The following is a 12,851-nucleotide window of genomic DNA, read 5'->3' as shown; positions in this document are numbered from 1 at the left end:
ATGGTTGTAGGCGTCTGTAACCCAAGTTCTGGGAAGAGACAGGAGGATCCCTCTGGCTCCCTGGCCAGTCTATCTAGATGAAATAGAGATCTTCAAGTACAGCAGATAAGTTTGTTTTAAAAATAAGGTGGAGAGAGATACAGGGAAGGCATCTAGTATTGAGCTCTGTCCTTCAGATGCACCTATCTATGCCCAGGAACACACCACATGGACATTCCTTCTAGATGCCTCCCATGCACACCAAGAGACAGTGTACACTAGTTACCTGTATGCAGATATCTCTGTGATTGCACAACGAAGGACGGAAGGACTGAGGTGAGGTTCTATGTCTTGTTAGACAAATGCTTACAATTTTCAACGTTGTCAACCTTACTCTTTAAAACCAGTTCACTTGTTTATGAAAACATAAGAATTGAATGTTCTGTTATTTGGAAAGCTATGTGATAAGGCAGTCTCATATACTGTCCTAAATCATTAAGTAGTTTCTTACTGCTTTAATGAGTAAGGAGACAATGATCAATCGTATCCCTGCAGACTTTTACAGAGCATGCCACCATAATACTCTAAAACTAAAGTTCATCATGATTTTTTTTTACTCTCAATAACTCATGAAGTGGCTTTAGCTTTGCAACAGGACATCTCAAGATGTTGCTCTTAGAAGCTCTTCTCCTGGCCCAACTACATACCCTCTACTTATTTTAAGTCAATTCTAAATGTCACTTCTGTGGGATTTTTTTTCTGAACATGAACTTTTAAGACTAGAAATTTTTATGTCTCTCTTTTAACATCAGTAACTTTATACCCATGGATATTTGTCATACATAGCTATTTGTTTAATATATGACTTTTCTAGTTGCGTATCTGATGATGATATGGATTATACATTTTCCCAATACTATTATTCTTTTCCTACAGGCATGAACTAATATAACAAAATATGTTTTGCTGCTTGTTTGTCTACATAATCCATGATGATAAGAAATTGTTGGCATATCTTGATTGTTCCTTCCTGAACATTCCTGAAATTAGATGATTTAAGGCTTCAAAACATCTCAGATTTGGGAGTACTCACATGTACAAAATAAGAAAACCTCAGAAAATCACCAGCTTAAACTTGAAATTCAATTATGTTCCTCCTAAATACCTTTTATGTACAGCCTGAAGATAATGTTTATAAAACATTTTTATGTCATTTGTGCACTGACTACAACTTCAAGTACAAGATGGTGACATTGAAAGTTTTCAGAAGTGAAATTATTAGAGTAGTGATGCTAACTTGTATAGTAATAACAACAACAACAACAACAATAGCTTGAAGGAAAACCTAAGAACAAGTATGGAGCAACTTAGGGTGAGGGTGGGGGAAGACTCAGCAGCCTTGGCAATCACTGGTGAGCTAAGCCTTGACCAGCCAAAGCAGTTGAAGCAATGCCTGGAAATGACTCCTGAGAAAATTCCTGAAACTAGTCCCATGGTTCTTGGAACCTGCACAGAAAAAACCAGTTGGTTAACAGATGGATTTATTAGCCTTGGGATTATAATTGTGAGCTGCAAATGCCTCATGTTTGAGCCTCTGTGTTCAAAAATCTTGGCTTAGTATGTGTGTCTCCGTGTGCTTGGAGAGTTGCTGGAAGAGTCGAGGTGATAGCTGTAATCCTGAAAACTGCTGGTTGGCCTCCTGTTAATTACAGAAGGTAAAATTTACTTACAAGTCAGCGGACCACAATTTGCTGTCATGTGTTTAATTGCTGGAATAGAGAAAGACTAAGAACTGTATGCTGGGAAGTTTAGCTCTACAGAATTGAAGGCTAATTACATTGCTGGTGACACTTACTTTGGTGTAATTTGTGGTGGTGGTGGTTATTAAACACTAGAACAGTGTATTGTGTCCTGCCTGATGTAATTGTCTTATGCACTCAATGTAAACTTAACACAAACAAACAAACAAAAATCCCACAGGACGAGACTACATGCAGCATTCCCACCCTACCTACATTGTGGACCTCTGAAATAACCCAGCTAGTTTGGTGCTGAAGTTCAGTGCTACAACACAAAGGGAGCATTGTACCATATGTCATCGGCCCATGAGGAGAGCAAGATTTTAAATTCAATATGCATGTTTGATTATCTCATAATAAAAACCCTCATTTTGTACAATGAATATATTCTGATAGCATTTTTAAAATTCAAAGTGGAATTTTTACTGAATATATCCTCTTTATATCTTCCTAATAGAGTAATTATAATTCAAAGACTGTACATATGGACCCCATGTACTATCCTTTTGCAGAAAGGCATTCATGAGTCTGAAATCTTGGGACAGTAACACACTAACCTCTGGCTGGTCAGGAACCTAAAGAGTCTTTCCAAACTTAGCTACTGCCTGTGCTCTCTGATTTAGGAAACTTGATAATTTATCTTGGGTGTTGGTTACAAACATAAGGATGACAGAGATCATGAAAACCTAAAAATGCTATACAAAAGACTGAATTCACTATTTTCCATAGCAACATTTATGATATTGCTAGGTAATTTCCACCCCAAATCTCACTTCATTGTTACTTCCCCCCCGAAAACTCTATAAGCATCATAATTATTTGCCAAAATCAGTGATGAAGGAAGGAAAGGCAGAGATCCCAGAGGAAGGAAAGTGTCAGCTGTGAAGGAAAAACATCTGCCCAGGAAGTTGGGAATACAGAGTAACAGAGTGTGATTGCAGGCATAGGATACAGTAACCAAGTTGTAACCTTTGAAAACCCACCCAATTCTTCTGTTTCAGTTTCTACCTCCTCATAAAAAGTGCATACAACACAATGAACTCTGCCTGCCACTGCTTTCATAGGTGACACTTAGTTACTGCCCTGGAGGAGGAGGAAGTAAGCATGATGACATGAACAGGTGTGAGTGTATGATCAGCATTTTGACAGGAGTCCAATACACTGCACTCCACTCCTAATTTCAGAGAATGGTTCACATAAAACATGCTATTATTAATTTGATATGAACACTGACTCCTTATATTATCAAGTTATTGTTGTTTCCTATAGGTCTTGGGTGTGTGTGTGTGTGTGTGTGTGTGTGTGTGTGTGTGTGTGATTTTAAAACTATTTCTTCTAAGAAAGATGATGTAACCAGATTATTCATGCTCAGTTCAAGAGGTCATTGAGTCAGTTTTGATAACAATAAAGGATTTCACGTAATCCCTCGGATTTAATTCACATATTGGCAAACAATACAGATGCAACTTTATACCTGCTGAATGTAGCTATTCTTATGTTTGCTGTCTTCCTACTTACACAAATGAAAATGATTTTAACACCCTCAAAATATTAATTGAGCTATGGGGACTGAAGAATTTTTTAAAAAGTAACATTTCTGCACAGTAACTTCAGCAACTGAGAATTAACACACACACACACACAGAGAGAGAGAGAGAGAGAGAGAGAGAGAGAGAGAGAGACAGAGACAGAGACAGAGACAGAGACAGAGACAGAGACAGAGACAGAGACAGAGAGACAGAGATTACTCTTCTCTGTTAAAATCCTTCATGTTTTAATATCCTTCATGGGAATGTAAGCCATATTCTTCTTACATTCTTCAAGTTTCTGACACATTCTACCCTTTGAAATGCATGGTGGTGTCACAATTTTAACAAAAGAGTAATCAGTTCTCTGTGTCTTTAGCTAAGAGACTTCATGCACAAACTCAAGTACTCAGGAATAGCTGCACCAAGAAGAAAAGAATGCCTTGAAACCTGGTGAAATCAATGCGACACTCTCAGCCCTCTGTAGGTCAAGCCTCATAGTTATCATGAGCAATGCTAATTAAGGCATTCCATATTTTTCGTATTCATAAACCAAATAGCTGACAAACAAACAAACAAACAAAAAACGACACAACAGAGGAGAGATTTACGCTCACGAGAGATTAAGGCTCAGGATTTGAGGATCTATCTCACCACAGTTGGGAAGGCATTGAGGCAGAGGCGGCTTTGTCACAGCAGTAGGCTTGTGACGCTGATGCTCACATCTCGATGGTCCAGGCAAATAAACAGAACAGGCTGGATGAGCTGTAAACCGCAAAGGCTCTCTCCCTCTCCGCCCCTTCTTCCTGTTCAATCCCATCCTGTAAAGGTTCCACAAAACTTCGAAATCATACCTTCAGCTTGGGACCTTACAAATGAAAGAGAGCCCTGTTGTTCCTTTTTTTTTTATTCAAGCCACAATCCATTGTTTGTAAATGAAAACATTAAACATATGGTTTGCAACAGAAACAAGTTTATTAAGATAAATCAAATTGATTTTCTGTAACTTTGGGAGAAGTGAAATTTATCAGTTTTATAGAACAATGTGAATGAATTTTTCATTAGTCTTGCAGTTTGACAGAATTTCAAAATTAAGTGTTGGAAAGGAAAAAGATAATGAAAGAAAAAGTTCGCGTTCTGAAGGATAAAATGGAAGACAATTTTACGCAGAATCTGCATCTTGGGGCAAAGGGAGACTCAACAGATTAGTCAACAGAAGCCAGATGTATAGAATAATGGTAACGAGGATAGAAATCCCTACAAGGGAATGAAAGTGGAGTACAGACAGCAGATCTGTAATATCTGGTAGGAAAGCTATAGACTCCACAGTTCAGGGATCCGAACCCACTAGATCCACAGCCAACTGGGTAGCAGATTCTAGATCCATAACCCAGGGAACTGCAGCTTCTGGAACCAAAGCTCAGCGAGCCAGCATATGTCCCCTGGCAGGGACTGCAGGGTGTGGAGCTCCTGGGGTAGTAGCAGGGCTTCTGGCAGGGGCTGGACACCACACAGGACCTCTGGCAGCTGATGGGCTCGACGCAGGTCTCCTGGCAGCCACTGTTCAGAGAGGATCCAAGCTGACAGGTGCTGGGAGAGCAGCTGGTAGTGGTGTAGACCAGGTCGCTGGGGTAGGAAGAGGCAAGGCAGGATCCTGGGGGGGAAGGCAGCTCTGTGAGGGGCGGGAGAATTTCCAGGCCGGCAGCCAGCAGGCCATGTTGAGAGGAGATGAGAGCCTCAGCTGGATCATGAGGGAGGATTGTGGTTTGAATGTCACCCAGTGAAGAACTGGGTTTTATATAGTCCAGAAGCAGGTGTACCCAACAGTCTCATACTTGATGCATTTGTGTGCTTCCTGGTTTACAAATGTAACTTCCGGTAATCTCTGTAATTATGAGATTTGCATTTAAAATAGTTTTTTCACACAGTATATTTATGAAAAGTTGTAACAAAAGGCCAAAGAGCTATCTATCTGAAATGCTATAGCCTATTTGTAACGCCTGCCCCTCCTGGTTGTGGAAGCCCTTTCACCCTCTCTATACTGCTTGCATGGGCGATTGAACACTTCCTCTGCCTGGTGAAGAGCTCTCTAAAACTTTGAGAAGAATAGTGTTAATTATCTGGTTGCTGGATGGGAAATATTCATAGGAATGATCCATCTTGTCAACCTCCATTGCCATTCTGCCAAATCCCTTATTGCAATTTCATGCGGTGATAAGAGAACACAATTATACATAGGCTACCACTTACACATTGTGTATCCAAGTCTAATAAGACCAACTCAAAATAGATGAAGCTAAGGGAATAAGAGAAGAATCAAGAGACTGAACCCAGTCATTGAAAAGGATCTCAACAGAAACAGTTTCACTTGAATGAAAGGAGAAAGTAAGTATTATAATATAAGTGAAGGGATAATGACTGTTTCCTTGTTGTTGGGTTTATAAATTTTAAAACAAGAACTTGCAATGTCTTGTAGCTGTATTGGAGTGGTGATTATCTGCCTGATCTTCCTAAATATTTCAGACTGAAGGTGTCAGCCTTTTCCACTCTTCTTGTCTTATTCCAATGCCTGTATAATCAATTTTCTAAAATTTAACAATGCTTAAAATTTCTTCTTATCTTTTTCCATCATCTGCATTTTATAATATTTGATGTTTTCTAACCATTACAGCATACTTCTCCTTCTCATGTTTTGGGTATCTAGTGACTTCCTGTTAGTGATATGTCCTGGTACCCCTACCACCTCCTTCTAAAAGTATGATTTCCTAATCCTTTCCTAGCATTCTTTTCTGTTAGGGAGTATGTGGTGTAAGCTCCTCTTCCCCCCATTTTCTTCCTGTTCTCTTTCTGTTCTCCTCTTCTTCCTCCTACTCTTTTCCTCTCCTTTTCTCTCCTTCCATCCATTCTTTCCTCCATACCTTCTACCTCTTTTTGCCTTTACATTTACTTTGTCTTTTATTTTTCTTCTTTCCTTTCTTTCATTTGATTTGTTATTTTTTTCATAGCAAAGTATCAGTTTTAAGCCTGAAAATGTGTTTGGTATACTTATCAATTATATTCAATTGATATATTATATTCAATTTATATAATCAATTATATAAATTATATTCAGGTAGAACTGGAATTTACTGCTACAGTCTACTAAAATTTTTTCTCATTTTTATAATAAAATTTAAGCCATTTTCAATACCAATAAAGCTTAATTATATAGTTGTAGGGAAAATACTATAATAGAGACTATGAAACTCAAAGAGGGATGATGTGAAAATACACAGAGCATATATATATATATTTAGGCAAAATACTTACACAGATAGATAAAAGTAAAATTATTTTAAAAATATGGAGTTTAATACATACTGCTTATGCAGAGACTGAAGGAATGGCCATTCAGAGCCTGCCCCACCTGCAGATCCAGCCCATATGTATACAGCCACCAAACTAGGCAATATGGATGAAGCCAAGCAGTGCATGCTGACAGGAACTTGATATAGCTGTCTCTTAAGAGGCTTAGCCAGAGCCTGACAAATACAGAGGTGAATACTTGCAGCCAACCATTGAACTGAGAACAGGGTCCCTAGTGGAGGAATCAGAGATAGGATTGAAGGAGCTTAAGGGGCTTGCAACCCCATATGGTTCAATGCCAACCAACCAGAGCTCCCGGGGACTAAACCACCACCCAAAGACTACACATGAACAGACCCATGGCTCCTGCTGCATATGTAGCAGTGAAGAGCGTTGGGGTACACCAGTGAGAGGAGAAGCCCTTGGTCCTGCCCTAGGCTGGACCCCCCAGTGTGGGGGAATGTCAGGGGTGGGAAGGGAGGAAGTTGGGGGGAATACCATTATAGAAGAAGGGGGGAGGGGAAGGGATAGGGGGCTTATGGATGGGAAACTGGGAAAGAGAATAGCATTTGAAATATAAATAAAAATATCCAATAAAAAACAACAAAAAACAAAACATAAAAAAGAAATGTAATGTTTCAACAAAGAAGCAAGCAAAAGAATAAACAGGGATTAAGCAAACTCTACCACTGCAAAACAAACCTGGCCTTATTCACATTTCTGTTTACTCAACTATGTAAGAATTCTTACGGTCTAAAAGGCCTGTAAAATGAATTCTGAAAAACTTAAAAAAAAAGTGTGCACTATAAAAAAGAAAAAAAATAAGAGGCAATTCTCAAACAGAGAAATATGCTAAGAAATAGAGGGAGGGGGGCAACTGTCAGCACTCAGGCTCAAACCAATAAATGCTTTTATAGCGACACACAGCATGAATGAAAATGTTTGGAAGAAGAATTTTATTGACATTTTTGTACTCAGTATTAACCGGAGACGGGGGCATTAGCAAGATGCTAACAGATGCGGTGGGTGTGAGCCAGATGCTCTGGAAATTTACAGCTACCAGGAAAACGGGAAGAAATTAAATGGTTTAGAAGGATGAACGGAATGACAAGACAACAGAATATGGGAACATAGGAAGTTAGAACTCCTGTGTCTCTGTGGAAAGTAGAAATGTGTGACATAGGAAAGGCATTCAGAGTTAGAGAAGTCAGATAATAGCCATAGCATCTGAACGTACAATCTTAGCAGCATCACCACGTTAATGTAATGAACTCTGAGACGGCACGCCATTAGAATCATTCCTATGCCATCTGAATATAGATACCCAAGAATTTGATAAAGATATCAGTCGAAGACTGTTTAAATATTGATTAATTCTTCCAGGAAAACAAAAGAAAACGAATATCCAAGTCGGGCCTTCCACTTGAAATGAGGCAAACTCAATCTGGGCTGAGTTATCTGATTTAATCTCGTTAAAACGAAAAAAACAAAAACTTTCAGATTCCAGACTATGGGATGAGTTTGGTTCTGGACTTTCTGAAAGTCCTGGAGACTGTAGACAGCCAATTCTGATAAATGAGTTAGGTTCTTCTCTTTTTTTTTTAATTAATTTGAGTATTTCTTATTTACATTTCGAAAAGTTATTCCTTTCCGGTTTCCGCCAACATCCCCCTTAATCCCTCCTCCCTTTTTTTGTGGGTGTTCCCTCCCCATCCTCCCCCCCATTGCCGCCCTCTCCCCAACAACAATCACGTTCACTGGGGTTCAGTCTTAGTAGGGACCCAGGGTTTCCCCTTCCACTGGTGATCTTACTAGGATATTCATTTGCTACCTGGAAGGGCACAAGTGTAATTCCCACATTCTTATTAGGATGCAAGCGGAGCACAGAAACCAAGTTTAAATCGATCAGTTCTCGGTTGGGTTGAAAGGATCTATGGTATGAGGGTCCTTATTCTAGCAACCTGGGCAGAACTGAGAAGCCTTTGACCAGGTGAAATGTCTTTTATTCCCCAGAGCATGGAAGGAATGTACAAAGCCCAGGACACGAGAGTGGCAGAAGTTAGAATGTTAGTCAGGGTACATGTAAGGCAGAACGAGACATTAAAAAGCAATCACATGTCACATAAGATTGCTCAGTCAGCAGCACATTGCATAAACAATGGGGACTCTATAGGATTATGTCACATAGTGAAAAAGCAGCCATGTTTGTTTAAATATATCCTAACATTAAAATGATGAAACTTGCTAGCAGTGCATTCTCCCCAACCCACACCCATCATTCAGCATGACACAGAAATCTAACTATGCGAAGAATTTAACTCTACGAAACAGGAACATTTGATGCTTAAGAAATAATTATAGCAGGGAACAAAAGATGCAACTGGGAAATTTGGTGGGGAAATAAAAATAATGGAATTGAGTCTAACTAAAACTTGAAAATAAAAAGTAACTAATTTAAATGGTTTGTATTTCATCAGGATCCTAATGATGGCTACTCCCACAGTGAACTGAATTATGATAAACAAGGATATTTCCAAACTAAAGGTCATGGCAAATGATTGAAAAGAAAGAAACAAGTATGAGGGCCATGGAACTGAGAATGTATCTCTTTGTTATAAGTGGATCTAAGAAATACAAGGATGAATGAGGTATCGATAATATTTGAGAATTCTATTGAGTGTGTTTGAGTATTGGTTAAAGGCACCAGCAATGAAACAGTTAAAAGGAAGGAACTGTAATATTTCTAGTCAGTATAAAGAGGTTAGAGACAAGCTCAGTAGACATGATTTCCATAGAGAGACAAAACATCCAGTTCTGTATATTTTTAATAAATCAGCACAGAAACTTGTTTTGCCAGCCCCATTTGGCAAAGAGACAGTACCCTCCTGGATTTTGTACTAACTGCTAATAGTAGGTTCTTTAGAAAACATTATAAACAGAATGTTCTGTATTTAGACTTCTTGTATTGTTTTTCTTCACCATATTCTCTCAAAAATGAGGACTCAAAGGGAGAGAAAAACCTCCCCTTGACTGATGCAAGATCAGGGTCATTGATCAAGGGACTTAGAGAACCTATGTCAAGGTTGGCCATCAAGAGCCACTAGAAATTCTTAGACCTTCACCGGACTTGAGAACAGACCATGACAAACAGGGTCATTAGAAATCTGGCCTAATTTCAGGACACAGTAGGAAGAACCATAGTGAGTAAATCCCCCCTGTGGCTTAAAGAGGTGAGAATCAAACCTGTCACTCAGTCACATGGATAAGGAGCCAGTATGACCTCAGGCCTCAAATCACAAACACCGAGTGTAAAATTTATTCTTTCTTCTCCTCTCATGGCGTTTTTTCTTGATATCTTACCACAAGGGTTTAGACTTTTGACTCTTACATTTCTGCTCTGTGAGATAATGACACTCCTTTATCTTACTCTATCTTCCTCGGTCCACCCGTGACTCAGCTTTTCTTAGCTTCTTTGATAACATGCTGCTATTTACCTGGAAACTCACAGGGAACACGGGTAATCCATTTGGCATAATTTTGGAAAACGAATAATTTTCAATTGTTAATCTTTAATAGGTTCCACAGGATACTCAAAATAATTCTGTCAGATCATTAACAAAAGAAGAGGCACATTACTATCATGCAATACCATAGAAATAAAAAATATTTTTATATAAGATCCCCTGGCAAAAAACACATACAACTAAGTTAAGAAGAAAATTAGGGATTTTGTTAGACAACAATGGAATAAGTGCCAGTGCAAAACAGTCACGACATCTCTGACATAGCAGCAGGTCATTGTCTTAACTATAACAAAATGACACCACCAATAAATATACTGTGTAGAAAACTATTCAAATGCAACTACAATTACAGAGATTACCGAGTTACACATTTGTAAACCAGGAAGCACACAAATGCATCAAGTATGAGACTGTTGGGTACACCTGCTTCTGCGACTATATAAACCCAGTTCTTCACTGGGTGACATTCAAACTCACAATCTCCCTCTTAGATCCAGCTGAGCTCTCATCTCCTCTCAACATGGCCTACAGCTGCCGCTCTGGAAACTTCTCCTCCCGCTCCCTCAGGAGCTGCCTTCCCTCCTCAGGATCCTGCCTTGCCTCTTCCTACCCCAGCAACCTGGTCTACACCACTACCAGCTGCTCTCCCAGCACCTGTCAGCTTGGATCCTCTCTGAACAGTGGCTGCCAGGAGACCTGCGTCGAGCCCATCAGCTGCCAGAGGTCCTGTGTGGTGTCCAGCCCCTGCCAGAAGCCCTGCTACTACCCCAGGAGCTACACACCCTGCAGTCCCTGCCAGGGGACATATGCTGGCTCGCTGAGCTTTGGGTCCAGAAGCTGCAGTTCCCTGGGCTACAGATCTGGAATCTGCTACCCAGCGAGCTGTGGAAGCAGTGGCTTCAGATCCCTGAATTGTGGAGTCTATGGCTTCCCTTCCCTGAGTTATGGGTCCAGATTGCTATCAATCTACTTTACTTTCGTTCCTGCCAACCTTGTTACCGCACCAATCTGTGGGTCAGGCCTCTATGGAATCAGCTGTTGCTTTTAACGCTCCCATGTCAGTCTATGCTCTCAAGCTATGGGTTTTTTTATTAATCTCTCTACAGATAGTCCACTGTCTTTTCCATCAATGGCTTTTTTCTTCTCCAAAACCCGGCAGATTATGAGATTAATGGTTTATCCAGAAATTATGCTTTACTCTCTGCACTGTTGATGTATACACAGTCTATTTGCTTTCTATCCAAGGTCATTTGAAAAATGAAAATTCTATCTAATAAACGTGTGCAATCTGATATCTCCTTCTTGTTCCACATTTACTATTCTCTTTCAATGATTTTTGGGCATACTCTGGTTTGGAGACTTACATAGGTTCGGGATGATTATCCAACCCGGATCTGAAAGGACACAGTTTTGCATTAGTTTGATTTTCTTTCTTGGTTGTCTGTTCTAGAGATCAGCATCTGTTAGGAGACAACGGGGCTCTCAGCTAGGTGAGAATTGCCTGAAGGATAAAATTTATGAATTTCTGATGAGGGCAGAAAACAAAGCAATTAGGATGCCAGGAACCAGAAATGCAAGCACCCAGAAGAAGATGTAACTGACAGGGTGAAATGCGATAGGCAAAGCTTAAATCTAGTATTATTTGAATGTGCGTTTTCAGCCAGGAGAGGACCTTGAACACCCCTCTCAGGACAGACATTTATTTGTTAGCTTAAAAGCTAGGGTCTTCCTGCCTCTTTGAGGTTGGTAATGATTTTCGCACCCTATTCACATCTATAAGGAGAAAGGCTAGGATCATGTTTCAGAGGTGCTGAAACTACCTCCACAGTAACCCGACTCCACTTCACTCAACAGGGGAAGGCGGTTTCTACTAGAGGTTTTACTCACTAGTTTTCCTCTGCAACCCAAAATGAGAGTTGAACTTAAACGTTTTGATGCAATTTATGTGACATTTGAAATATCGAAAGTAGGCTTAAGATTACAAGTACTAGGTGCACTAAAGGGAGGAAAAAGATAAGCAAATCAAAAAGATGCATTTTTGAGTTTTTATAATGAACTACTAGAATCCCATGTTCCAGAGAGTTCCAAGACTCTTGAAGGTGTATTCCTGTGTCTGAACAGGGAAAGTCATTTTCCCTCACCTATCTTTGATTAAAGTTCATAATTAACTTCATTCTCATAAGCATTAAAGGGAGAAAATGACAACAAACGTTCCGTAAAATTTGAGATAAAACAGGTAGTCACAAAGATTTATTGAGAATATTGCAGGTGAGATATTTATCATAGAAGCTGTGTAAATCCCCCAGAACATGGTGTGGCTCTGTATATGATAACCTGTTATTACATGCTGCATAGATCAAGATAGTACCAGACAATGAATTCTCACTTAACTATTAAAGGATTAGAAAAGAAGATTCTTTTTCCCCTTTCAGACAGGAGGAAAAAATACAATATGGGTTTGAAGTTTGCCAGGTCTTAGATCAAATCTTTGGTAAAATTTTAATACAAAACAAACATAAGTTCCTTGTTCTTCTTGACCTGCTCAAATAACACACACACACACACACACACACACACACACACACACACACACACACACACACACACACAGTTCCTAGTGCCAAAAGTCTTTGGTGCTTCTGCTCTTCTGGAAATCACTTCTCATAACTTTAATTTAT

General features: G+C 39.6%; 1 protein-coding gene and 1 pseudogene across 1 annotated transcript; one reads left to right on the top strand and one right to left on the bottom strand.

The window, feature by feature from the left end:
- Positions 1–4,513: 4,513 nt before the first annotated feature.
- Positions 4,514–5,558, bottom strand: LOC116898354 (annotated as a pseudogene).
- Positions 5,559–10,644: 5,086 nt separating this feature from the next.
- Positions 10,645–11,221, top strand: LOC116898353 (keratin-associated protein 13-1-like). Its single transcript, XM_032899671.1, is given in 3 exon segments — positions 10,645–11,147; positions 11,150–11,175; positions 11,177–11,221. Coding segments are annotated over 3 exon segments (525 nt in total). The 5' UTR covers positions 10,645–10,693.
- The last annotated feature ends 1,630 nt before the right edge of the window (positions 11,222–12,851 follow it).

The sequence above is a fragment of the Rattus rattus genome, chromosome 4, assembly GCF_011064425.1.
Source record: "Rattus rattus isolate New Zealand chromosome 4, Rrattus_CSIRO_v1, whole genome shotgun sequence".
In the NCBI taxonomy this organism is placed as follows: domain Eukaryota; kingdom Metazoa; phylum Chordata; class Mammalia; order Rodentia; family Muridae; genus Rattus; species Rattus rattus.
This window is presented reverse-complemented; position numbering and strand designations above follow the sequence as displayed.